Source organism: Elephas maximus, chromosome 11, assembly GCF_024166365.1.
Source record: "Elephas maximus indicus isolate mEleMax1 chromosome 11, mEleMax1 primary haplotype, whole genome shotgun sequence".
In the NCBI taxonomy this organism is placed as follows: Eukaryota; Metazoa; Chordata; class Mammalia; order Proboscidea; family Elephantidae; genus Elephas; species Elephas maximus.
Window position 1 is genome coordinate 51,633,064 of NC_064829.1, and position 27,758 is coordinate 51,660,821.

Sequence of the window (27,758 nt, forward strand, 5' to 3'; positions counted from 1 at the left end):
ATCTCATACTGTGGGTCAGTGGTCATATACTATGTGATATATTTCTGTCTATATGGTTTTCAATAACACCATGGATTTTTAATAACTTCCAGTTGAGTAAATTGGCATTAGAAGGACTAAAGCGTTTAGTCTTTAGAGTTTGGCAATACTGAAAGTGGCATTGTGTTTCACATAAAATTACATTTGAGGAAACTGTTGAGGACATGCTTGCTTTGTTTTCTGTATAGACTTCATGATTAATTAATTAATATAGATATTGTGGAATGACATATTGGGGAGATATGACTTCAAAGAATGAGAGAGAAAAATAAGTCAGAATATCAAACATAAATTAACAAGCCATTGTTCCCATCATATAGAAAAACTGAGGTGGTAAATCCATTTTAAAAACATTAAAAAATGCAAAATAGGTTAAAGGCTTACTACTCAGTAGCAAATTTATTTAAATCACTATCTCATATATAAAAAAAGTAAACCTCATTTTGAATTCAATGCAATCATGTTATGTAAAGCCAAATGTCATAAGATTATATATCTAATATCTATTCATGTATTTATCTGCAGTATAAGTTCATATGCTGACTGATTTTGTAAATTGAGCGATACTTCAGAGATGAAGATTTCAAGTATTTAACTCAATTGCCATGATAATTTCATTGAACAAGATTTTAACATCATTATTCCTATAAAAATTGCATTCTGAATTTGGATATTTTCTAAATCACCTCTTTCCCTTACTCTAATATTAAAGGTGACAACTCTAAAATCCAGAGAGGTTTGGCCCCTCAGCTCTCTGTTGAAAGATACTGGCTATTGAGACACACAAAAGTTTATACATAATAACATCTACACCTACAAAGGGAGTCCCTGGGTAGGGCTAACGGTTAAGCGCTCAGCTACTGATCAAAAGATTGTTAGTTCTAATCTACCCAGAGGCACCCTGGAAAAAGCCTATGGAGCACAGTTCTATTCCGACACAGTTCAACTCAAATCTGACAGTTCTACTGGTTTGTTTCTTGTTTTTTACATTTAAAATAATTAAAACTTTGCCAAGGTGACAGTAATCAGGCCAAGTTTCCTAAGGAGTACATGTTCAAGAAGCTTAACAATCAGGTCAGGGAGAGCATTTCATATTCGAGTGAAAGGTAGAAAAAAGAAACAGATGAATAAACAGAATCAAGTGTTTATTGAAGGTCTATTAGGAAGTCTGGTAAATAACATTTGTTAATGAAGGCCATCTAGATCGCAGCACAACTGGTGCAGGTGAATTGAATGGAACTAAAATTTGGCCACTTTGACCTCCTGTAGTCCAAAAGTTAATAATTCATAGAGTTGATTTTGGGACAGTGCTCCCCTTGCCCAGTTATTAACACTATCCCTTGGTGCCCTAGTGGCACAGTGGTTAAGAGCTCAATTGCTAACTAAAAAAAAAAAAAAAAAGTCAGGAGTTTGAACCATCAGCTGCTTCTTGGAAACTCAACAGGGCAGATCTACTGTGTCCTGTAAGGTCACTATGAATCCTAATCAAGTCAACAGCAATGGTTTCTCTTTTTTTTCTTTTTTGAGACTTAGAAGGGCAACAGCTCTCAAATCCAAAAATGAATCCACAATTTTCAAGGAGAGCAAAGCATGTTCATCATATCACAGAGGGATTGTGAAAACTGTTTCATAACATGGCAGATTCCCATACGAGTGACAATATGTATTTATGTTTTTCACACCATTGAAAGATACATGCTAGCATAGGAGCAAATTATGTACATGTTCTCTTTTGATGACTGCTGGAAAGATACCCTTGCTTCCATTATCTTTTATCAGCCTATAATAAAATCCAAAATTCTTTCATTTGAAAATCATGTTTTGTTTTGTGATTAAAGATGTTTAGGAAAACAACTAAAATCACATACTAAGTTAAGTGGTAGCCTCACAGGTATTAGTTTTATTATTCTTTCTGACTTCTAGATTACAAACACCCCTTTATGAGTGCTATTTTATACTAAAAATACATAATAAAAATGTAATCCTGGGGAAATTAATGCAATTGCTATAATTGTTTATTACCCAGTTGTTTGAATAATGATGAATTTGAAGTTCTCTGGGAAAGTATAATGCTAAAGACAAAATCTAATGGACTGGGAGAGGAAAGTGATGAAGGAATGAAGAGACATGGAGTTCTAAAGCCAGACACATGCTCAGGAAGAGATATCTTTTTTCCCACCAAAACAGTATTAGCTTTTGTTTGAATGAGGAGAAACTCACTTTAGCCAACAAATACATAAGTGTCCTGTATGTGCATAGCCCTGGCTGTGCTGGCAGAGAAACAAAGCAGTCTGATACAGAGTAGTGGTCCCAAACATTCCTGCACAATATAACCCACCTAGGGAGCTTTGAAAATGTCTCAATGTCCAGGCTGCCCCAGACCAAATAAATCCGAATCTCTGGGGATGGAGCCCAGGCATAAATATTTTTAAAACTCTCCCAGATCACTTTAAAGTTCAGCTATGTTTGAGAACCAGTGGTATAGAGAAGTGGCTCTCAGACTCAAGTTTACATCTGTATCACCAAAAGGACTTGTTAAAATACAGACTTCTGGGCCTCACTTTCAGAGCTTCTGATTCTGTAGGTCTAGAGTAGAGGCTGAGAATCTGTATTTCTAATAAGCTCCCATATGCTGCTGCTGCTAAGGGCCAAAGAGCCACACTTGGAGAACTGCTGGCATAGAGTATATAGAACTAGACATTAACTTGGAGGAGTTGTATTATAGTAAACTGACAGGATATACACACAGTCAGTGAGATATTCAAATCATAGCATGTTAAGTATTAAATGAATGGTACGGATGATGAATGCTAGAAATGTTGAGAGGAATAATAAAATACTGTGTGATGAGATATTCACCTATTGGCTCTTGAACAAATGGGATCTAAATAGGCAGAGAAAATTCAAGAAAGTCATTGGAAACAAGTAGAAAAAATTACGGGAAGGTTAGGTAGAGGTACATATGGTTTGCTTGGGAGGCAATAAGAATGTTCCTCTGGCTGAAGTAAAGGGTTTGTGCCAGGATTTCATAGTTCCTATTGAAGGAGTCTATTCTTCTCTATTGCCTAATGGATAAACGGTGTTACAAAGAACTATGAACAAGAAAACACAGTTTATCCATTAGGCAATAGAGAAGCTCTTAAAGACCTGAAAAGTGTCCTTTACTGGGATCTTTATTAAAATGATCTTCAAGGGCAGGTTTCCAGAAAGACTCCAGTGAACTTACTATTACATAAATCAAAACCTAAGTCCTGTCCTTTGGAAGACCATCCATCATTACCAGGAACGAGGCATTTTAAATACCAGCAAATTAAACACAAATGGATATTAAAAATGCCTACAGATGATTAATCAATAAAGGTGGAAGCAGAAGACCTTATTAGTTAGATAGGGATTAGCTGGTGAAGCTCAAGTGCTGGCTATAAAAACTGCAAATTAAAAATGATTACACATGCCAAGAGTGATGGGGAACAACCCAGAGATATATAAAAGGTGTGACCTTCCGTGATAGACTCAAATGGAACAAACTCAAATGAAGCTTCCATAATTCCTGTTTGTGTTAGCTTGATTCTAAAATCTCATTATACATCAGGTTTCCCACCTAAGGACTAGACAAAACTAGACCAAAGCTAAAAATTTTGGAAGAACTGTTAGGAAGTCCCTCTCTAAGTGTCCAGAGTAACTTCAGGTAGTAACTCTACAGTCAAATAGAAAGAGTTTTCAAAAATAAAGAAACATGTTTCTTCCTTTCTGGGAAGGACTGAAGGCTTGGAAATCAGAATTCACCGTCTTCACCAGAAACTAGTTAGTAGAAGGGACCTTTGGTCGCCATCACTCTAGCCCATTTGCTAAGGATTGTAAGGAAGTTTTTACCTTAGACACAAAGGTAACACTCATTGCAGATACTGAAGTAAATAAGGAATGCTGTTCTGGGGTAAGAGAAGAGGAAAGTCATCTCAGTCTTGGACAAAATGTAGAAAACGTAGTCATCAGCCTGAGTGATGGTGGTGTTAGCTGCCCCCAACTCATGGCAACCACATTCATGATGAAACAAAATGGTGCCTGATCCTGAGCCATCTTCATGATCAGTTGCTGATTTGGCCATTGTGATTCATAGGATTTTCATGGGTTGATTTCGGGAAACAGATCACCAGGCTTCTCTTCCTAGTCCATCTTAGTCTGGAAGTTCTGCTAAAGCCTCTTCAGCATCAAATCAACACACAAGCCTCTGCTGATAGTTAAGTGGTGGCTGCACATGAAGTGTATTGTCCAGGAATAAAATTCAGGTGGTATGGATTGAACTGTGTCCCTCCAAAATGTATGTCAACTTGGATAGGCCATGATTCTCAGTATTGTGTGACTATCCACCATTTTGTCATCTGATGTGATTTTCCTGTAAATTGTAAATCCTATCTCTGTGAGGTTAATGAGGAGGGATTAGAGGCAATTATGTTAATGGGGCAGGATTCGATCTACAAGATTAGGTTGTATCTTGAGCCAGTCTCTTTTGAGACATAAAAAAGAGAAGCTAGCAGAGACAGGAGGACCTCCTACCACCAAGGATGAAGAACCAGGAGGGGACGTGTCTTTTGGAGCCAGGGACCCTGAGCTGAGATGCTCCTAGACCAGGGGAAGACTGATGACAAGGAGCTTCTCCCAGAGCCAACAGAGAGAGAAAGCCTTCCCCTGGAGCTGGCACCCTGAATTTGGACTTCTAGCCTTCTAGATTGTGAGAGAATAAATTTCTGTTTGTTAAAGCCATCCACTCCTGCTCTTTCTGTTATAGCAGCACTAGATAACTAAGACATCTGGTTTCCTGCATGTCAGGTAAGAATTCTGTCACTGATGCACCAATGCCCCTATTCAGCCTGGGTAGGGCTGAATAAATTTGTTTCAAAGACATAATAATAATAACAAATCTACTACTAATAATAATTATAATAATGATAATATCTGGCACTTACATAGAAGTATCACGCACTGTTCTAAGCACATCATTCATATTAATTCATTCTGTTCCTATGAGTTAGACTGTATTATGCTCATTTGGCAGAGAAAGAAACTGAGGTTCAGAGAAGCTGCGTAACATGCCCAAGATCACATCACTACTAAGTGAACGAACTAGGAATTGAATGCTGGCAGTCAGGCTCCCAAATCAGTGCTCTTAAGCTCACACTGTATAAAGCAACACAGCCTGTAGTATGTGAACAGTCATGTCAGTATCTGAGATGAAGCAGAGAAGCAGGAAGGTGACATCTGGGCTGTGCACATGGGGAAACACCTTGGTTATTGGCACATAACTGTAACAGGAGAGTATCAAATAGGGAAAGAAGGCACAAAATAATTCCCTACTTTGATTTTAGGTAAATTACATAAGACAAATTGATGAGGGAAAGATAATAAGGAAAGGGAATGAACACCAAGATCAGCTCTGGTTTCAGTCATTGTGATTTTCTGCTTACATGACACTCTTTGTCATTATATCACAGCCTTTTGAAGGTGGTGGTTGGGGTTGGTTCAATGATGTGTCTTTAGAACCCAGGACAATGAGTATAAAGCAAGAGCTCAATACATCTCAGCTACAAAGTAAATGAATGAATGAGTGGTTGCTTCCAAACCTCCTTAATAGACAGAGATTTCCAAGGTTCCAAACACCAAACCCAGTGCCGTCAAGTCGATTCCAACTCATAGCGACCCTACAGGACAGAGTAGAACTGCCCCATAGAGTTTCCAAGGAGCGCCTGGTGGATTCGAACCGCCAACCCTTTGGTTAGCAGCCATAGCACTTACCCACTACGCCACCAGGGTTTCCATTTCCAAGATTACTCACCTGTAAATAATCTATTGTTTACTCTCTCATTCCATTCAAAATATATAAATATAAATTTACATTTTAACATAGCAATGATCGTGAGGATGACACAGGACTGGGCAGTGTTTGGTTCTGTTGTGCACAGAATCGCTACGAGTTGTAACCGACTGAACAGCACCTAACAACAACATGCCTATTAATGTTTCCTTTTCTTGCTCACCTGAAGAAGCAGCCTGTTTATTAATAAAGAAAGATGATTTCAAACATTTATCAAGCAGCTACTATAAGGATGGCGCCGTGCTCTTTTTTGCATTATCACGTTTAATCTTCACATCAGCCCTGCCTTAAAGGTCCTGTATGGAAATGCCTTGGACCTAACTAGATTACAAGCATCTCATCTGGAGATCACAAAACGGGTCTATGTTTTCCCTAGGAGTTCCTGGGTGGTGCAAGAGGTTAACATGCTTCACTGCTAACCTAGAGGTTGGAAGTTTGAGTCCACCAGAGATGCCTCTGGAGAAAAGCCTGATGATCTACTTCCAAGAAATCAGCCATTGAAAACCCTACAAGCACAGTTTTACCCTTGACACACATGATGTTGCCATGAGTCAGAATTGACATGATGGAAACTGGTTTGGTGATGTTTTATCTCTACAGTGTTAAGGGCCATGCTCTGTCCTTTTGCACATAAGGTTAAATGAGCCAGCATTTTTTTTTTTTTTTTTTTTAATGTTTAGAACTTTACTTACAATGATCCCATTTCAGTCCATGGCAAAACATCCTTCAGATTGTTTGGGCCAACAATTCTCTCCTATCAATCATTAAACGTGTTTGGTATTTATCAACCATTAAATGTGTTTGGTGTTTTTTCAAAATGTGTCAAGAATCTTCCACTTCTCATCTTTCCTGCTACTACTCTAGATCCACCAACTCACTGGCGAGCGTTCTATTATTATGCTAACTTTCAAAAAGTGTGAAACCTACTGCTGTTGAGTCAACTGACCCATGGAGACCCCACATGTTACAGGGGGATGAAGGAAGTCTGTAGTTCGGAAAATGTTCTCTCTTTAGTCTGGGCAGTGGTAGCACGAGTGTTCACTTTGTGATAAGCCACTGAGTTGTGAAATTTTTTTTGGCGTATTGTCTTAATATATGTTAAATGTCACAAAAGAAAAGACTTAATAAGTTTTAAAATGTTATCTCTCCAGTCTAGATTTTCCTATCAAACCCTAGATTCGCGTATTCAATTGTCTACCTGACATGTCCACTTAAGTATCTAACAATTTCAAACTAAAAATGTCTGAAACTGAGCTATCTATCTTCCTTCCTAAACCTGTTTCATATATATATTCCAATTCATAGCAACCACATAGGACAGAGTAGAACTGCCCCATAGGGTTTCCAAGCAGTGGCTGGTGGATTCAAACTGCCAACGTTTTAGTTAACAGCACAGAGCTCACCTAGCTCTTAACCACTGCACCACCAGGGCTCCTATAAAAAAAAAAAACAAACCCATTGCCTTCAGTTGAGTCCAACTCATAGCGACCCTATTTTATACATATATTAACATTTATACACACACATACGCACATGCCTTCGAGTGACCCGATAGGTTTTCCAAAGCTATAAATCTCTTCAAAAGCAGACTGCCACATCTTTCTCTTACAGAGCTGCTGGTGGTTTGGAAACACCGACTTTTCAGTTAGCAGTTATTGCTTTAAATATATACATATAGTAACTTATTTTCATTGTTTTTAGCCCTTTAACACAGTAGTTGATTTTACCTATTTTTTGACCTTTACATAAATGAAAACTTATGACTTCTTTCTGGTTGGCTATTTTTGGTCACCATTTTGCTGATGAGATCCATCCATGTTGCTGAGTGTAACTTTTAATGCGTTCTTTTCCATTGCTGTTAGTAATGGCTTGCATGACTACAACACAATTCATATATTCACTCTTATATTGGTGGGCATTTAAACTTTTAATTTGTGGTGATTATGAATAGTGTTTCCATGTACACTACGAGCATGCTTCTAGGTTCATAAATATGTGAATATCTGTTCAAGATATACACACACACGTATACCTTAGAGGTGGAAATGCTAGATCATATGGTCGAGCTACATTTCTTTTACTTAATACATAGTGCTGTCACATCCCAGTCAACATTTGGTATTGTTAGTCCTTTTGTTTAGCTGTGTCTCATTACGGTTTTAAACTAGAGATATAATTTTAGGATATAAATATTTACTTAAGGTACGTTTGCAAGTCCTGGGACTGGATAAAATAATCTAGGAAATTATTGTAGTTAAAGAAGAGAAGAGGCCAAAGGAATTAACCCTGGATTTTCCAACGTTAATAGACAAAGAAGAAAAGGAAGAGCCAGTAAAGTCAATAAGCTAGTAAGTGGCAAAACTGAATTTCAATGCGTGCCTATTCATCTTCAAAGTCCATGCTGTTTCAGACATGCTAGGCTGCCTCAGAATTTTGCTATATTCAAGGAAAATGCAAATAAGACTCAAGAGGCAGACAACTTGTGTATTTATCACATTGGAATATTTTTATGAAAAAAAAAGGTTTCCATTTGCTTTTCTGTGATGAAGTAGGACAAATATTTTCTTAAAGGGGAGAAAATATTAAAGGCTTTTGTGGGATGAGACTAAAGAACAAGTGATAGCTGACATTAGATTGCTTCAGCCCTTTCTTTATAACCAAGAAAACAGAAAGCAATGAGTAGGTAGATGTGTGGTGAATAAGAGGGGAAAAATAGGAAGGAAAAGCTCTTAGCCCCAGGGAGGAAAGTTTGTTTGTTTGTTTGCTTCCCATTAATAGCAGCAACAACTTCACCTATGAAATGGATCTTTCTTCTTGATTTCAGAGATTCCTGAAATCAAGGAGAAGGTTTTAGAGTGCTTTGATTATCATCCAGCCCTGTAATTATCTGCAATTCTCAGGAGTTACTCTTTTCTTTCATTTTAGAATAGATATTGTCAAAAGTAAATCATGCCCTAGATGGTTTTCATCCTCATAGAAATATCCTCACAGAAGCTTACAGCTGATTCCGAACTCAGTATCTCAATCACAGTCTAATACTTTAAGTGTACACCAAAAAAAAATTTTTTTTTCAATGAGATTACGATAAGCATTTTGGTCTCAGAACTCCTGGGCTAAACTAAGTTCCACAGGCTTATTATTTACTCCCAGAGTATTTCAAAAAATAGTGTTCCCACCCCCAGAAACACTATGTTGAGGAGCAGTCCACAGAACTGTGTCCAACGCGAAATTGGTCGGGAAGCAAACATCAGCTATTTTCAGTGTCTCATGTGTTCTGCTGTCAGCTCTCCCTGCCCTTTGACTTTCTATGGACGTGTACTGCTTCTGGTTCTAGGTCACCTGCTTGGCACGTGAATCAACACTTCTTGTAACGTGGTGTTTACCTCTTACTTGTTCTTGAATCTCTGTTCTACAAACTTAGCCTGGCCTATTTGTGTTACTGAGCATTCTAAACATAGGATTGGCTTATCCACCCACAAATTCATTGTTCAAAAACTATATTCATGCTGACCTGTCTTAAGCCACAACCTTACGCTCACATGTTTTCCATTTTTCTGTTGGTGTCAGTTTCTTCCTGTTATGGATTGAAAAAATATGTGTCAACTTGGCTAGGCCGTGACTTCTGGTATTATGTGGTTGTCTTCCATTTTGTGATCTGATGTAATTATCATATATGTTGTAAATTCTAACTTCTATGATGTTAAACAGACAGGATTAGAGGCATTTATGTTAATGAGACAGAACACAATCTACAGGATTAGGTTGTATCTTAAGTCAATTTCTTTTGAGATACAAAAGAGATTCAATGAGCAAGCAGAGAGAAGGACCTGCTACCATCAAGAAAGAAGAGCCAGGAGCAGAGCACATCCTTTGGACCTGGAATCCCTGAGCTGACAAATTCCTAGAACTAAGGAAGGATTGATGACAAGGAACTCCCCCCAGAGCTATCAGAGAGAGAATGGCTTTCCCTGGAACTGGCTCCCTAAATTTGGACTTCTAGCCTCCTAGACTGTGAGAGAATAAATTTGTTTGTTAAAGCCATTCACTTGTGATATTTGTTATAGTAGCACTAGGTAACTAAGACAGTTGCCCTATATCCTTGACTTTTATATTGTGAAATTTTAGAATATCACTTAGTTTTAATTCACTAGGAACCTCATGTTTCACCCTCTGCATTTTCTTAAAGGTGAAAGAGGGAAAATAAATTTATAAACTTTTTTTAGAATTTGCTTCCATAGATATCATGGGAGAAAAAAAAAACAATGTTAGATATATTTTCTACACTCTAGGAATTTGTAATCATAATAAAAACCAAAAACCCGTAGCTGTTGAGTTGATTCCAACTCATAGGAACCCCACAGAACAGAGTAGAACTGCCCCATAGAGCGTCCAAGGAGTGCCTGGTGGATTTGAACTGCTGCACTTTTAGTTAGCAGCCATAGCTCTTAACCACTATGCCATCAGGGTTTCCATAATCATAATAGGGAGATTAAAAAAATACAAAGAGATAACAAGTTAAATACAAAATGCAAGACTTAAATAAGATTTTAATACAATAAAACCAGATGCTAGAAGTGCTGATGTGATTATATTTAGGTATGAAAGGAATAAGAGTCAGCAAGAATTTTAAGTGTCATAAAGGGGAGAAGATATGCTAGACTTGAGTAGACAGGGAAGATTTTAAGGAGGAGGAAATACTTGCACATGATCTACAAGGACAGATAAAACTGCATAAATTGAGAGAAAGGAGGAGCAAGCTCATGTTAGAATAGCTATGTGAGTAATACAGGGAGAAAGTCTCAAGACTTTTTGAGACAAAGGGTTAAATAATTTGTCTGGAGGATAGATGCAGACCTGGAATGATAGTTCAGGGTCTTTTTAGATCAGTGCTTAGCCCACACTGAGGGAGGGAAAGACAGAGGACGGAGAGAGAGAGAAAGAGAGAACGAGAGAGAAGTTTAGAGTCTGACAAGTCGTACATCAGGGCCCACTTAAAGTAACATTTTGGCAGCATCTCCGCTTTGCAACCTCAGTTCTGAATTTTCCCACTTGTACGTCACCTGACCACCTCTCCACTGACAAGATGTTCTAGACTCTCCACTTCATCCCCTCATCAGCCCTTCTTGGCTCTTGACTTCTCCCTGGTTCCAAAATTTTCACCCTCTCAAGCTTGACTCCTCTGTGCCACCCTACACAACAGCTGTCCCTTCTGATCACCTTGGGATGCCCTCCTTTATGACCAGTTGTCATACAGCCCCACATGTTTCAGAAATCAGTTTTGTGGATTTTAAATGCCAGTCTGTTGGCAATGGGGAGCTACTGAAGACATCTGAGCAGGAGAATAAAGAAGCAAAATGTTATCTCGGGATACACAGCCTTTAAGTGGTGTGGAGAACAAATGGGGGTGGGATGTGGTGGGTCAAAAGATGACAGGTGGGGACCAATTAGCTAAAGTCTTTAGAGTTTCAAATAACAATTTTTTTCCTGGGCTTGTAAATAATCTGATTTTTTCAATGTTAAAAAATCTACATGTGCTTAGTTTATTATTATTGTGGTCCTGCAGTCATTAAATATGACTCTTTTCATTTTAACATAGCAACATTGCTACTGGGAAGAACAAAGGGAACATATTATTATCAAAAATATTAAAACAACATATGTATTGGGGAAATTAATTTCCATTCAAATTCAAGCATAGGCATGCTCCATTATAAACCACAGCTCCTCTAAGAAGGTGTCTTGTAGCTAATGTAGCAAGCAATTGTCCCCAAATCTTTTCTCTAGCAGGCAGTGGTATGTGTGTGTATGTGTGTATGTGTGTGTGTATGTTATGGACGAATTAGGATGAAGAAGGAGATTGTTTACCAGGGTAAGTGGCAAACCACCATTATTATTGTCACTGAAATTACCACTTAAAAGGCCAAAGCTGAAACTAATCAATATACGGCTATAGAGAGCAAAAGCAGGCATAGAGCAGGTGGATATACAATGTCGGGTTTACAGTACTCAACTCAAATTGTGTTTTTCTGGAACCCATTTGAAAGATCTTCTGCTACTGCCTCTCCCACCCTACAGAGGAAAGTGGCCTTAGGTAGAAGTGTGGAAGGAAGAAAGAAAGGGAGGGAGGAAGAGAGATGGGTGGCAAATGTAATGAGGGTCTAATATTTTGGGCACTATGATCTGTATTTTTACTTTTATTTAATATTTCCTAATATAATCTACCCAGCAACTCTCTTAGGTAATTTTAATTAGTGTTATTTTATGATGAGAAAAATAAAGACTCAAAGAGCTCAAGTGAACTGTACAAGGTCAAATGCTATTATGGGCAAATAATTTAAAACAGAGTTATCCATTTATGTTACAAACATGATTCAGCATTTACTATGTGCCAGATTTTATTATAAATACTCTGTGAGTATGAGTCATTGCAGTGGCTATTGTTCTTATTCCCAATTTATAAATAAGGAAAAACAAAGCTGGATTTCCTACTGTGCTCAAAGCTCCAGTTCATATTATTCTATCATAATATCATTCTGCAGATCAAGGGCAGATGAAAAACATGGCATGGTGAGTGGCAGAGTGGACAATGGTTTAGGGTCTCATCTCTGGCAATGGCTATGTCCTGACCAGTCACTACAGGCTCTAGGTTCCTGAGTAAATCACTCATCCTCTTCAAGCCTTGCTTTTCTCATCTATAAATTAGAGACAATCACCATGCCTACCCTGCAGGGTTTTGTGAATATTTAGTGAAATAGTGTATATAAGCACGTAGAGCAGAGTCAAGCAAGTGTAAGGCTCAAAAATGTTAGCCCTTAGTTTAACTATGCATTGGCGGGGGGCGGGGGGGGGGGGAGAAAGACATTAAAAGACAAATTGAAAGACAAATCGTTTGGACAAAAGAATCATCCCTACAGGATAATCTCTGTGAGTGACCATAGATTATCACATGTGAACACTCACATATTCTCATTTTAAAGTATATTAAGGGGACCGCTGCCCTGGTAAACTGTTTTAGGTTTTTTTTTCTTTCACTGAGTGGCTATCCAAACATTGCCTCCCTTATACAAACAACCTTCTTAAAAAAGACCTAAAGTCCTTCCCTCAACTGGCCACCACCACAATTGATCTAACTCATTAAAAATCCTTGTCGGGACATTCCATTGTGAAAACCCAAATTTTCTATACAATCTGTTTCCAATTGAGACCTGGTCTTAACTCTGACTTTCTTTTCAATACAACACCTCAGAAGAGCCCATCAGGGCAGCTTTCCATCCCTCATACAAACTCCAGTAAGAATCAGGCATGTGCTCCTAACCCTCCAAGTCACTTGGCAGGGACAGGATGCTCAAGGGGATGAGAGTATGTGGAAACTAGGACAGGTCAATATTGCCATGCTGGTGCTATGGTATTAGCTGGAGTCGGGTTATGGCAGGCAGAAAGGCCAGAAAGGGTTATCTGGCACAGTTGCCACTTAGCTAGTGCTTGCCGCCAAACCAGAAGAGCAGATGGCACTGCTTGGTGACAGTCATCAGAGAGCTGATGTTTATGAGCAAAGCTCAAGTGGCTGAGTTGATATCATTGATGCATTTTGCAAATAACAGCCAAACTCAGTGGTAAGAGCATTCTCTGTAATGAGTGTAAGCAATGCAGAGAACTGCCATTCATCATTGTTCACAGTCACAATTCCACCACACTGCAAGGCACACGCACAGAAACAATCAGTCACCACTCACGGCCTGATTTCTAATTAGGATAGGCAGATTTTATTCTGGTTTAAAAGAGGCAGCATAGCCTAGTGAAAAATTCAGGGCTCAGGAAGTGAGGAGGCCTGGCTTATAGTTTCCTTGCTGTAGCTGACCCACTGAGCGACCTACGGTAGGTCTCTCTAACATCCTGGGCCACAGTGTTCATTGCTTTCAAAATACCGTGTATACATCTCTATCCTTTTACCTACCACACTGCATTACAGTTCTGTATTTAGGTATCTTTTTTATCCCACTAAACAAGATAAGAGTTATATCTAGTTTTTGGTAATTTCTCAGGGCCTGGTACAGGGAGGTCCAGGCATACACCCGTGCATGTCCATGTATACACACACACACACACTCCTTTTTTTTTTAATTTCTTTGTGCTTTAAGTGAAAGTTTATAGCTCAAATTAGCTTCTCATTAAAAAATTTATATACATATCATTTTGTGACTGGTTGCAATCCCCACAATGTGACAGCACTCTCCTCCTTTCCACCCTGGGTTCCCTGTGTCCATTTGTCCAGTTTTCCTGTCCCTTCCTGCCTTTTCATCTTGCTTTTTTGCAGGAGTTGCCATTTGGTCTCGTATATTTGATTGAAATAAGAAGCAAGGTCCTCAAGTGTTATCACTGTTTTAGAGGCCTGGCAGTTCTACTCTGTCCTATAGAGTTGCTATGAGTCAGAATCAACTTGATGGTAATGGTTTTTTTTTTTTTTTTTTTTGGTTAATCTTTTTCTGAAGAGTGGGCTTCAGGTCTGGTTTCAGTTCTGAGTTAGCAGAGTGTCCAGGGGCCATAGTCCTGGGGGTACACACGTCTTTCTTGTATTTTTCATTTCTAATATACGGTTTCTAAGTTTACCAATTACTCTCTAATGTATGTATTTAGAGAAACTATTCTCCCTCAAATCGGCACGTGATAGCTTTCAAAATTTTTCCTGTGTGTATGTGTGTATGTGTGTGTGTATGTTATGGACCAATTAGGATGAAGAAGGAGATTGTTTACTTTCATTATTATAATCACGGTTTTTAATATTTCCTTATAATTACTGAGTTACTTGATTTTTCAAGTTGATGACAAGGCCCATAAGGGATGTTGAGTAGATGTGAACACGTGTGTCTTCAGTGCCTCCATATTGAAATATTTGGGTAAGAACTCTCCATGTCTCTCTTGCCCGTCTAATAATATGCCCTCATATTTGTATAGAAATTGAAAATTTTCAAGTATTTTGGCATACATGATTTTTTTGGTATTTACACACAGTTAAAGTTAGAACTTGGGTTAATTGTACCATCCTTTCAACAATAAAATAAAAATTCTCAGTGGGATAATGAAAATCATATAAGCATTGGACTTAGATATCTATGTATTGGCATCTTGGTTTCACCATTTAATATCCCTGGGTTTCCAGGATATTACTTTTTCTCTGTGGGCCTCAGTGTTCTCATCTATAAGATGGAGACAGTAATGCCTACTTCACACAACTGACGTGAGATGTGAATGAGGGATCAGTTGAATGTGATGGACCATTGGTCACTGGGACATTAGAGGAGTAAATGCGAGGAACTCAGCAACGTGCGGGTCATTGTCAGGGATCAGTACATGCTCATTCATCTCCAGTCTCTTTCTCTGATAAAGACGTAGAACTGTACTAACTCTCATCAATTCAAAATCTACAGAGTGCCCATGATTTTGGAAATATTGCCAATCAACAAAAACAAAAACCCAAACCAAACCCATTGCTGTGGAGTCAATTCTGACTCATAGCAACCCTATAGGACAGAACAGAACTGCCCCAAAGAGTTTCTAAGGAGCATCTGGTGGATTCAAACTGCTGACTGTTTGGCTAGCTGGTGAGATCTTAACCAGTACGCCACCAGGGCTACATCAATTAACAAATCTGCCCGAATTTTGCTCTCAATTGTTAATTGAGTGAGTAAATACTAAACAAGTTTACTTTTGTACTGATGCCTTTGCAGACCTCTTACCTAATTCTTGCTAACAGAATTGCAGTGAGTGAACATCTTCAGTATAATTAGGGTGCTAACCATTAAGGATGAATGCAGAAGGCCTTGCATCTTGAAATCTATTTTCAGTTTTCCCTTGTTTATTTATTTTTTCTTTTTCTTTTGCAATTTTGAGGGTTGAGATAACACATGTCACCAAGTGACAATTGTTCAGCTTTGTCAGGCCCAGAGTTCTGCTAATGAGGTAAACCACAGAACTTCAGGGAAGTAAACGATTCACTTCATTGTTTGCCTTGATTTAATTCCAGTAAAGGCTCTATTTTCTGCCTGTTTATACCATTTCACTGAGGTTGAAGGAATTGGTTTTTATGCTGCTCCCTGTTTACCTCAGGAAATATTGCTATTGCCTTCATTTTATGAAATACTGCTGCACAAAATTCTGAATTTATAAAAGAGACACGTTGCAAAAGAGTGTGGGGAGAGTATGATTGCTTATTTTACAAATGATTTTTCCCCTTACGAAGAATTCACAATGGATGCATTCTAATATATTTTGAGCTCTTCGATACATTTATAACATGTTTTCAGCTTATTTATTTTGTTTTGTTTAATTTTGCACAGCGTTCCTAAGATAAAAAAAAAAAAAGTGTTCAGCAAATCTCAGGAGAGATTTTTTCCAATTGACCCCTGCAAAGGTACTAAGATATGAAGATGCCTTCTTGAAAAATTATAATCCCCTAACTTCATTCTTGCCTTTCTATGTGCTCTACCTTTTGAATTCTTTCTCTCCAACCCTAGCGCTCCCTATTCTTTTCCTTCTCAACCTCATGAAATCCCACTCATCATTTAATTGTTGTTGGTTCTGACTCATGGTGACACCGTGTACAGTGTTGCCCAGTCTTGGCCATCTTAGTGTCTTCCAAGGTAGGGAGCTCATCTTCCAGCATTATATCATGCAATATTCTTTTGTGACCCATAAGTTTTTAATTAGCTAATTTTCAGAAGTAGATGGTCAAGCCTTTCTCCACAGTCTGTCCTAGTCTGGAAGCTCTGCTGAAACCTGTCCACATGAATGACCCGGCTGGCATTTGAAATACTAGTGGCATAGCTTCAAGCATCATAACAACAAGTAAGCCACCACAGTACAATAAACTGACAGGTGGACGGTGGCATCATTTAGTACACAGTACAAACACCCTGTCTGCTGTGATCCCTTCTCAATTTCAGCGTGCAGTTTTAATCACCGCTTCCACAACTCTCCACTCATAAACCTAATATAAATTTTTATTTTGTACTATGCATTATACTTCCCTTATGAGATGGTGAACTCCTAGAGGGCAATAATCATGTGTTGTATGTTTAGATTTCACCAAAGTAATTCTAATATGTGTCCTTGGGACCTGAGAAGAACATGTACTTCTTCTCTGATATTTGGATACTTTCTCTGCTTTTCCCATGCAATTTGACAGAAAAACAATTTAGGTTAGAAAACTGGGTTCAATTCCTATCTCTTACTTCCTTACTGTGCATACTTGGGCAAATATCTTAACATTTCTGAACCTCAGATACCTCACCTGAAACAGAAGAAGTAGGTAACCTAGTCATCTCCTTAAATTATTTTAGCATCAAATTAAGATCATGAAACAGAATAGGTAAAATGTAGCTTGGAAAATAAAAATTTCTTATTTTTGGATAAGATCTGCTGGATAATTTGAGTCTGTACTGAAATTATCAGATGTGAATCAGATGTGAACACAGGGAAAGCAAGCAGACACCAGCCATGCTCTATCACTGAGGAGCTGTCTTTACATACCAAACCACAGAGACAGAGAAAGGCCAATATTCAAAACAGTTTTAAGGATTTTCTAGACTTCATAAAACTCCTAAACCATAGCTATGGTTTTTTTTTTTGAAGCAAGGGAAAGGATGGTGGGAATGAAGTAAGAGTGGAAGGAGAACTAATAATGTGTCTAAGTTACATCAAATTCATTGGACAATTGATTTTCTTTTGATTCAATTTTCTTGTGTAAAAATTGGGGTATAATGGAAAAACAGCATAAAGAGGGTCAAGTGTCAATGAACATCAACTCTTGGGGCCTCAGTTACCCCAGCTTTCAAACAGGTATCAGCTCCTTGAAGGCAGGGACTATTTCTTGTTTTTCCCTGTTTTCTCAGCATAACATTCTTGGACAATGGTAGGTATAATGTTTAATTATATTTATTGAATATAAGTGTATGTATAGTGTTTAATTATATTAATTTAAGGATTTAAAAGACATGAGTGTATAAATGAGAGTGTTAATCAAGAAGATAAACAGCCCCTCCAAATATAACATTTAAGAGGTTGGCATCACCAAGAGCTTTGGTTTCTTCTTAATAGTAAGTGGTGGAACTCTTTGCTTTACATCCCCAGGGTGTTAAAATTAATCTAGTAGAGTTACATATAACGTCACAGAACTCTATAACTTATCAATCCTATGACCAGGCACAAGTTATTTACTTGGTACTCATTTTTTCCATCTATAAAATAGACATACCTAATCAGATTGTGATGAAGATTGACTACAAGCATGAAAAACACATAGCCCATCATCTACCCACAGTTGATGCCTCATAAATGTTCATTTGCTTCCATCTTTTTTTTTTTTTTCCCTTCCAAAGTACCTAGCACAGGGTCCATGAATGGAATGTGTTCAATAACTTGTTGGTTGATAACTCGTAGTTTCAAATTTCTCAACATAGTCCATGTATGTACCCACATATTTTAAATCTCATGGGAATCCCTGTTCCAGTGAAGTTGCAAATTGTTTCCAAGTTACCTACTCGCGTAAGTATATCTTAGTAAAATATGAACAGAAAAAAGCTAATTTTTCAATAGGCATAGGAACTCAAGATTTTATTCATTTAAAAATTAGGATCACCATAAACTAAGTTTTTCATTCATGTTCTGACTTTCAGAACTGGAAACAGATGGTGGCCTGATTCATCTTCTTCAGTTTTTTTCAGAGCAGCAGACCTCCCCTTGAAATTCCATCACACAACCCACTGTAATTGGCTTGTACAATCAAAGGCACTGAAATTGTGGGAAGAATAGCTAAAATGCACCTCTATTGATTCGGATCTTAAGCAGTACAAAAAGTGGCTTTTCAATTTAAAAAAAAAAGTTTTTAATTTATTTCAAAGCACACATTTTAACTTTCAGGAGAAGGTTAATATTGAGAATCACTACTCATCAATTTATATACTGATAACACCAGATAATCATCAGGGGAAAGTATTAAAGCTGAAGGGCAAGACGTGATTCCATCACTGCAATTCTGAACACTTGTCCATAAGGACATTTTCCAGGCATGGGACTGTAGTATGAGTAATATCTTCACTGGAGTAATAGCCACACAACTGGGTTTATTTACCCTCTTTTATTCTCAACCCTCTTTGAGGTGAGCTGGCATTTCCATTAGTCATAATCACACCGGGAACATTTTTGCTCTTTTTTTATTGAGTTACGAACTGAATTCTTTTGGACAGACTAAAGGTTTGTGAGCAACCTACGCCATTCTGCCTGCCATTGCATTTACGTTGAAAATCCTTAGTTACTGGACTGGTGAAAATGATGAGTCAGTACATATAATACTGGGGAGAGGTCAAAATAGCAGAGCTTTTGTCACCTCCAGAATAAGCGTATTGTTGAAGGGTGCTCCTGTTCAATAGCTCTCTTCTCCAAGTTCCACTTCTCTAGAGTAAAATAGACTAAGAACTAGCTGTGTTATTCCCACATCTCCCAAGCTCCTGGTAAACCAAGAAAACGCCAAGCCAGAAAACAAAGGTAATTCATGGGCACATTACAGGAATATTGCAGCATCTCTCTATCGACTCACATGTCAATGGGTGGAATGTCTGTGGACTGGCCTCCTGCTTTTTTCTTAAATCTGTTTCTCTCTCGTATCACTATTTCATTCTGACTTATTGTTTCTTTCTTCTTCTGTCTGCTTAGCTATACTCTTTAAAAACATATCTTTCTTTTATATAGATTTTTCCCTCTTTATGCCTCCTCCTCTAAGCACTCACCAATTTTGATTCCTCCTCTGTTAAACTATATTAAAAAAAAAAAAAAAGAAAAGAAATCTTTTTGACAATTCCTCACTTGTACACAGTCAAAAAGCTTTTCACTTCACTTTTCCTTCTTAGGAAAGATGACTAGTTTTTCTCACTCTGACAGCCAGATCTTTTTATTTCTCCTTTTTGGTAATTCTTTTCATGGGCAGTGACAATGTTCATTTTATATCTCTTGCAATTTTTCTGACCTTTCATCTTTGCTGTCCACTAAACCACACTCCTCTTTCTCCTTCCTTTATTGCTCAACTCTTTTTTTATTTGTGGACCCAGCATCAAAGTCACAGGCTTCTTGGTTTCTTATGTCAAGAATTTTGGTCCCAACTTTGAATTTTTTTGTCAAGCACTAAGGCTATTTCAGTGTTTTGATAATTTTTGGGCATGCTAACTTTAATATTTCTTCTGTCTTTGGCATCCCCAAAGATGTATCACCAGTGAGGGGGAGAGTCTTCTTATATTTATATAAAAAGTTATAATTATGTTTATTTTCTACTGATATTCATAGCCCCAGGCTATCCAACATTTAATCAACCTGAACCACTACTATATCTCCATTTCTTTAATTTGCTATATTTCATTTTTTAAGTACCTCAAGAAAAACGACCACTGATGACTTCTTTTCTTTGTGTACCAAAACAAAGTTATCACTCTCACCTTCACTACCACGGCGACTTACTCTTTTCTTGTAACTTTCCCCTTCAATTCAGTCAGCAGTGCAAAGCTCGGTTCGATTACCCTGCACAGGTCCTACAATAATACCATTCCTTAAACTGTTGTCACTTTCAAAAATCAACTTTACTCTTGACATTCAAAGGCCACACAGGCTCAGCCAGATCACAGACAAGGAAAGGTGATGGGAAGCTTTTCAATCAAAGAAATAAATACAATAATCAGCTCTGATAACCCAGCGCCTGTACCTGTATTTGTGTATGTGTGTTTCTTTGAGTATTTATAGTACTTTCCTTATGTGAATATTTTAAGGATAGGAATAAGTTTTCCCCGTGTCGTGGCTATTTAACAAATATAACGTTATTATTTTTTAAACAGGCACATAAACTAAGAGAAGATATTACCAAGCCTAAAATCAAAAGGCAAAATGATCCTCTTAAAGTTCTACGTGTCATCGCCAGCTGTCTCTCCAATCTCCTGACTCACCAGCATCCCTTTAGCAGACCCTACACTTTGAAAAATCCTGCCAGATGCTCGGTGTTTAACTGCTACAACTAACCCCTGACAGTATTAACATTACCTTTTTTTTCTCCCTCTATCTCGCTGCATAAAGTTGCCTCGTCCCCGTCCCTCGTTCCCCAGCGTTTGGCATTAAAACTTACCGCTTTTACCAACTCCCCCTGCTCCCAGCATCACCACCTTGTACTCTCTGGAACCGCCTGATGCGCTGCCCGCGGAGCAGCTGGCTTCATTTTCTACCTCCATCTTACCCGAGGGACTGTGAGAAGAAAAAAGTCACCGGTGTCAGGTGCTTGCTCAGATATTAAACAACTCTAAAACTGTGTCAAAAGAAAGGTTTAGAACGCGGTGAGAACCATCAGCGTCGGGCTGGCTGCTGGTCCTCTGCTCCAGCGGGTCTCATAGCAACCACTTCAGTTGCTTCCAATAAAAATCTGGCTTTGACACCACCCTCCCTCCTTCCAATCCTTCACTCTTTCACGTCTCCCACGATCTCCTTCTCTCTTTCTCTTTTTCTTCCCTGCTCTGTTTCTTCCCCATTTTTGCTTCCTCTCTTTCAGTCTCCCTCCTTCCTCTTTCCTGCCACCGCCCCTCGCCCCCCCTCCCACCGCGGTCGTTAGAGGCACACAGACTTGGCTACCTTCCAGGCTGGGCTGCTAGAATGGAGTCAATCTGAGATTTAGTGGAAGATACTATAGTTACAGGTTCAATTCTATAGTTACAGCTTCAAATTCACTATTTTTTTGTTCTAACCAGTCCATTAATTCAGAAACATTTTTTTTTTGTTGCTGATCTCCTAGCTCTCTATCACTGTCATCTTAAACAGTTTTCATTCTGGGTAAAGGGATGCTACCAATTTAGGAGTGAAAAATAAAGACTGAAACTCAAGGCTGTTACGAATGGGTTTTTAGTGTTGTCGAGATAATACCCGGCTAACAGGAATTGCTTTAGCTCACTCAACAGTTGCAAGTCTACCATGAGGAGATATTTTATTTGGTCATTGTCATGTTATGACATGGATCATCCTTGTTTACACTAGGCTGTTAGAAGCTACCTAAAACACAAGGACCCTGTCAAGCATCAAACAGATACTCAACAAATATTTTGCTAGTAATTATGGCAGCATAAAAGATTATAGGGGATTATTTTTCAAAATATTCAAACTCTTCCTCCCTATTTGAATTCTCTTAAGGTTTTAGTGTCTTTACTTTAATCTGAAGAGTTTCTAAACTATTGAAGTCTTAGGAGGCTTTCAGTATCCCCAATCATCATTGTCAGATCCTGACCTTCAAATAAGAAGATAATGTTCTGTGCATTTATTGTCTACATTTTAATTCCACAATTTCAATTATGATTAGATGCTGTCAAGTATTCGGTGCACATAAGCTTGTCTCTCTAGATTTTAAGCTACTCTAAGAAAGAAAAAAAAAATTTTTTTTTTTTTTTCTAAGAAAGAAGGAAACCCTGGTGGTGTAGTGGTTAAGAGTTCGGCTGCTAACTAAAAGATCGGCCATTCAAATTCACCAGGCTCTCCTTGGAAACCCTATGGGGCAGTTCTACTCTGTCCCATAGGGTGGCTATGAGTTGGAATCGACTCGACGGCAGTGGGTTTTTTGGTCTAGGAAAGGAACTATGTTGTCAATTCCTTATGACTCTACACTGTATTACCAAGTGCTGGGCATAGCGTGAATTCTCAATACATAGTTATTGGTCATTTGAGAGACAGTAAAGCGTCATAGCCAAGACCATAGATTGCTTGTGTTTAAATCTGGGCTCAGCCCTTACTAGCTGTGTGACTTTGGGCAAATTACTTCACCTCTCTGTGCCTCACTTTCTTCATCTATAGAATGGTTTACTAAACCCCTATTTTATTAACCTATTAAGTTAATATTTGTACAGTGTATAAAACAGTATCTGGCAATTGGTAAACACTACATAAGAATATGCTATTCTGATTATTATATTATTTTGAGTCAGTGATGCTCCCAGACCATTGTCTGTAGCACTCGCCAATAGAGAAGATGATCTTTCCGTGTGTAATAAACAATAAGGTATCTGTGTGTCTTCGCTGAAACACCTGTTCAAACCTTTTGCCATTTTTTTAATCAAATTGTTTTCTTATTATTGAGTTTAAAATTCCTTATACATTCTGGATGCAAGCCTTTTATCAGAGATGTGCTCTGTAAATATTTTCCCCTGGTCTGTGACTTACCTTCTTTTTTCTTAACAGTGCCTTTCAAAGAGCAGGAGTTTCTAATTTAGTTGGAATAAAATATATCATTTTTTTTCTTTTATGGATCATTCATCAAGTTTTTAAGTGAAACCTTTTCCAGTAATTCTGTTCCCAACTCTCTTCCCATCTGTCTTTAACTATCCCTTGAAAATTCACTTATTGTCATAACCTATTTATCACATTTCTATGGGTGACTGCCAAGTCCGTGACTCTAGATCCAATATTCCCTCCGAGCTGCAGAAGCCCCAGTAGATGTTTCTGCAAACTGCCCCCTAGATGTTTTCACTGGAGACTCTTCTTGTATCTCAACTTCATTATTTCCAGAAAGATCTTTCTCATCCTCAATAAACAAAGACAATGACTGTTCTCTGTTTTCATAGGGGGCATCATCACCCTTAAAGTCCTGGATTTAGTTAGTTTAGCCTCTTCTTATATTTTACTTCCTTGACTGAAACAGTTTCATAACTTATTCTCCCTAAGTTCAAGCTCCCTACTCTTTCTCCTCCTTTCACACTCTGCTCAATTCATTCCGCACACAACATCAGGGACATTCACCTATAATGTCAACCAAACTGACCCCCTTGCACACATACTCATAAGTCGAATGCCTAGAGAATACAATTCAATAGCTTGGAATAGCACAGTGGTACACAAAGCATTTACTCCATTTTAGTATTCTTTATATATGCCTCACACTTCTTACAGTAGAGGCAGGTGAAATGGGCTACTTTCCTCTCCTCCAACAAAACTATCATTTCTGTAATTGGATCTAATAAAGAACAGTGGACACCATACAATTATCTTGTAGTTGATTAATTCAGACTCCATTTCTCAATGAGATGACATATGTAAACAATAGCATTTAGCTTCAACATCTTTCTGGGTTTTGCTTCTAGGTCTGATGCTGAAATTCTTATGACTTTGAGCAAATGACTTGCATCTCTAGCTTTCAGTCCCACCATCTGTTACTCATTTTCAGTGTCAGCAATTCTGCATCAGTGGTACACTGCAGGAATTGTCATGTCAGCTGTCCTTGGTCCTGTCCTTTACCTAACACATTTTATTTTAGTGTTGGTTAAGAAAAAGGGGCACATGGAAATGTCTCTGCAATAAACAAATGAATGACTTGCCAAATATCAGTGGGCACTATAATAGGTAAATTTAGCTAATGCACTGGCTTTCTTCTCAATAGTTAATGTATTTGTCCATATTCCTCTTATAAAAGTTAATTGTGTTTCTCTCTATTTATGTTGAAGATGAAAAGCATGAAGGGTATGGAGGTTTCTCTAGGTACAAATTTCTCTTTATCTACCTCTTCATGGCAATTCTAAAGCACTGCATCCTAGTTGCTTCCGCTGAGATATAAAGCCTCCTAACCGATAATCTGATAATGATTTAATTGTGGAGTATTCTAATACTACTGGTTTTCCACTTTGTTAGTTAACTTCTGCGTGTTTGCATACCTTGTGCCTTGACCAGAACACCTAAGGGTGTTGTGTGTTTGCATGTGTGTGTATGATATATAGATATAGAAAGAGAGAGAAATTTAAGAAATCCCAAGAGTATAAATGCTTGAAATTGAACCTTTAAATAACCAACATCAATACATAACAGATTGCTTTGCTCTCAAGGAATATTATTAAATGATCAGAGTTTGCATTTGCTTCCTCTAACCTACCCTGGCAGTGGCAATCCTTTTGGGATGCACATTATTACCTTTGAGTGTTTATCTCCATCAGTTGAAGACCCAGGTGTTCATCACCCGTTCAGAGTCACTTGGCTCCCTGAGCAGAATCCAAGTACACTCCACCTCATGAAAGTCATCACTGAATATCTACGTCTGCTGCTCCTGCTCTTCTCTCCATTGTTTCCTAGAGGACAAAAGAGGAAACTAATTTTATCAAGTCATTCCCTAAAAAGGAATTTAATGCATTAACTCTATTTAAGTGGATATTTTTCTAAACTCCATTAGTAATGGCTAAAGCATCTAGTCACTACGATTGGCCTGTAAGGAAGACGTCTGGAGCTTTTAGAGTTTTTTCTTATCTGGTTGAATCACTGACAGCCAGGGTTTCTCACCCCCTTGCCTGCAAAGCCAATGTTCCATTTGCTAAAAAATTTGTTATATTTACGACAATTACTCATTTACATTCCAGTCTACCTTATTAACCTAGGTATTGCTTAAAGGCTAAAATCCCATCTTTACAGCTCCTGAGCTTAGCACAATACTGGCATATACTAAGTATCCTTAGACATTTTTGTTAAAGGAGGGAATTAATTGTAGCAAATGGGTGACTATTTATGAAATCAACTTTTCAAAGTGTGTTGTTTACTATTTATACCCTAATGAAAAGATAAATCATGGGAGAAAGGGATGGATAGCAGTTTAGCTGGTAGCCTCTAGGCAAATGAATGCTTGATGTACACTTTCTCACCATGAAATGTAAACTACTAGAAACCATTACCATATGACAGAAGATAGAACAACTGCTCAGGCCAAAATAAACTGTTAGCATCAAAGCCAAAGGATGTAAAGGAAAAGCTAATTTGGGGAGCAGGGAGTAGGCTTCCGAACACATGGTGTTAGTTTGAGTTTGGTCTGCAGAGCACAGACTTCTACATGGCACTGGTCTTTTCACAAGCACTAACAGTAAAGCCACAGTATCAATATCTATGGTTGTGGGTCTGTTCAACTTTAATCCTAAAGACTAAATCAGGTTGAAATGCCTGCAAGAAAGAAGAGTAGTTTGGGCTAGGATTTAAAACAGAATTTTAACTTACAAGATTACAAGAAATAGAGGCATTTAAAGTTTAAGGAATAGGGTATATTTGCTGTGCAAGCTGATAACATATGGTTGCTGCATAAGAACGTAGAAATACTGTCCAAAAGTTGGATTATCGATGAATCATGAAGAATTTCAAGTGACATCTTTCACAGTGCAAATTTCTTTTTTGTTGGGGGTGGTGTTTTTGTTTTCTAGTTTCTTCTTTAAGCAAACGTGATATCCACTTTAAGGAGAACAAAACCCCAAAACCCATTGCTGTCGAGTTGATCCTGATTCATAGTGACCCTACAGGACAGGGTAGAACTGTCCCATATCGTTTCCAAGGAGTGGCTCGTAGATTTGAACTGCCGACACTTGGTTAATAGCCGAGTTCTTAACCACAGCACCACCAGGGCTTCTTAAGTAGAACAGTGAATACCAATTCACAAGGTTTCTGAAACAGGAGAAGATCAATGTCCTGCTCAAGTTATTTTTCTTCCATTAAGCATTTTTGGCCCTGCTAAATCCCAGTGATTTGTAATTCCATTAAATTTCTGTAATACTTATTACTACATAAACCATTAATCTGACACATAGCATTCCATTATTTACTAAATTGTAAGCTACTTGAGAGAGGAGTCCATGTTCTGCTTTACTGTATATTCCCCATGATTCTGGGCCCAAGTCCTGACGTGTTGCATTTGCAAATGATCAGTAAAAAAGTGTTACACCTTGTTTGATTAATATATTTCATAGTGAAATCTGATATGGCCACTACTAATTGTAATTTTTACCATACTTAGTCAGTCAAAATTGACTTTGACCATGAAAAGGGAAAAAAAATTAAGTTTGAGGTATTTTGGGAATATCTAGTTAGATATGTAAGGAAGGCAGTTTCAAAGTGTAAGTTTGGAGCTCTGAGGAAAGGTTAGAGCTTCGATACTTGGGTCATGGATTAGGAAATCTTCATCTTATTAGTAGTAGCTGAAAAAACAGCAAGAAATGAGATTATCTATGGAATAATTATTAGAAAGGGAACAAAAAATACCATTAAGGATGGACTCTAATAGACCAATATATATTTACTGAGCTCTCTGTAGCAAGGTGCCTTGCTAAGCATTTGGTGCATTTTCTTATTGAATCCATAAAATAATATAAACCTATAAGGTTGATACTTGCATTATTAAGAGAATAAAGAAACATACAGAGATTTAGCAGAGACAGTAGGGAGAATAGACTCCAAGCAAGTTGAGCCTTCAAAAAGCAAGAGTTGGTCAATACTACCAAAGGTTTCAGATTGATCAAGTAAGAATATAAATGACAGTGTGTCTTTCCATTTGGGAAGTGAGAGCTCATTAGTGAGCATAGAATAATCTTGATAGAAGAGTGAGGATGGAAATCAGACCATAAAAGATGAGGAATGAGTAGGAGTTGAGGAGTTAAGCACAGATATACATACTCTTTTCATTTCAAAAATGTGGTAATGACAGAAAAGAATGTGATAAGATCACATACTGTTCTTGTGGAGGACATGAGTTGAAATCATTACTGAATCTATGGGAAATCATTTTTAGGATATGGTGGACACAATACTCATATGACGCCATTAATGTTCTAATTATACTTATTTAAAAATAGCTTGTCAAAGATTGTACAGCTAGAGAACAGGAAACACTAAGACTTGACCTTAATTTTTATAGTGATTGATAATCAATAGCCTTTATTTTCAAGAGATACAGATATTCTTGTCCATTCCTGTAAATTTTTAAAACTATATTTTATGGTCTCATGTATGCAATGGAGCTTGACTTTTATGTCTAAGTTATATCACTTGCTTT

The 27,758-nt window shown here is 37.9% G+C and overlaps 1 protein-coding gene across 1 annotated transcript in view; it reads right to left on the reverse strand.

Annotated features, from left to right (window-relative positions):
- The window catches only part of RIT2 (Ras like without CAAX 2), a 399,832-nt gene extending 378,664 nt beyond the window's left edge, over positions 1-21,168 (reverse strand). The window contains exon 1 of the mRNA XM_049900689.1: positions 21,066-21,168. Coding sequence (XP_049756646.1) covers positions 21,066-21,168 — 103 coding nt within the window. The remainder of the gene's footprint in view (positions 1-21,065) is intronic.
- Between the last annotated feature and the right edge of the window lie 6,590 nt (positions 21,169-27,758).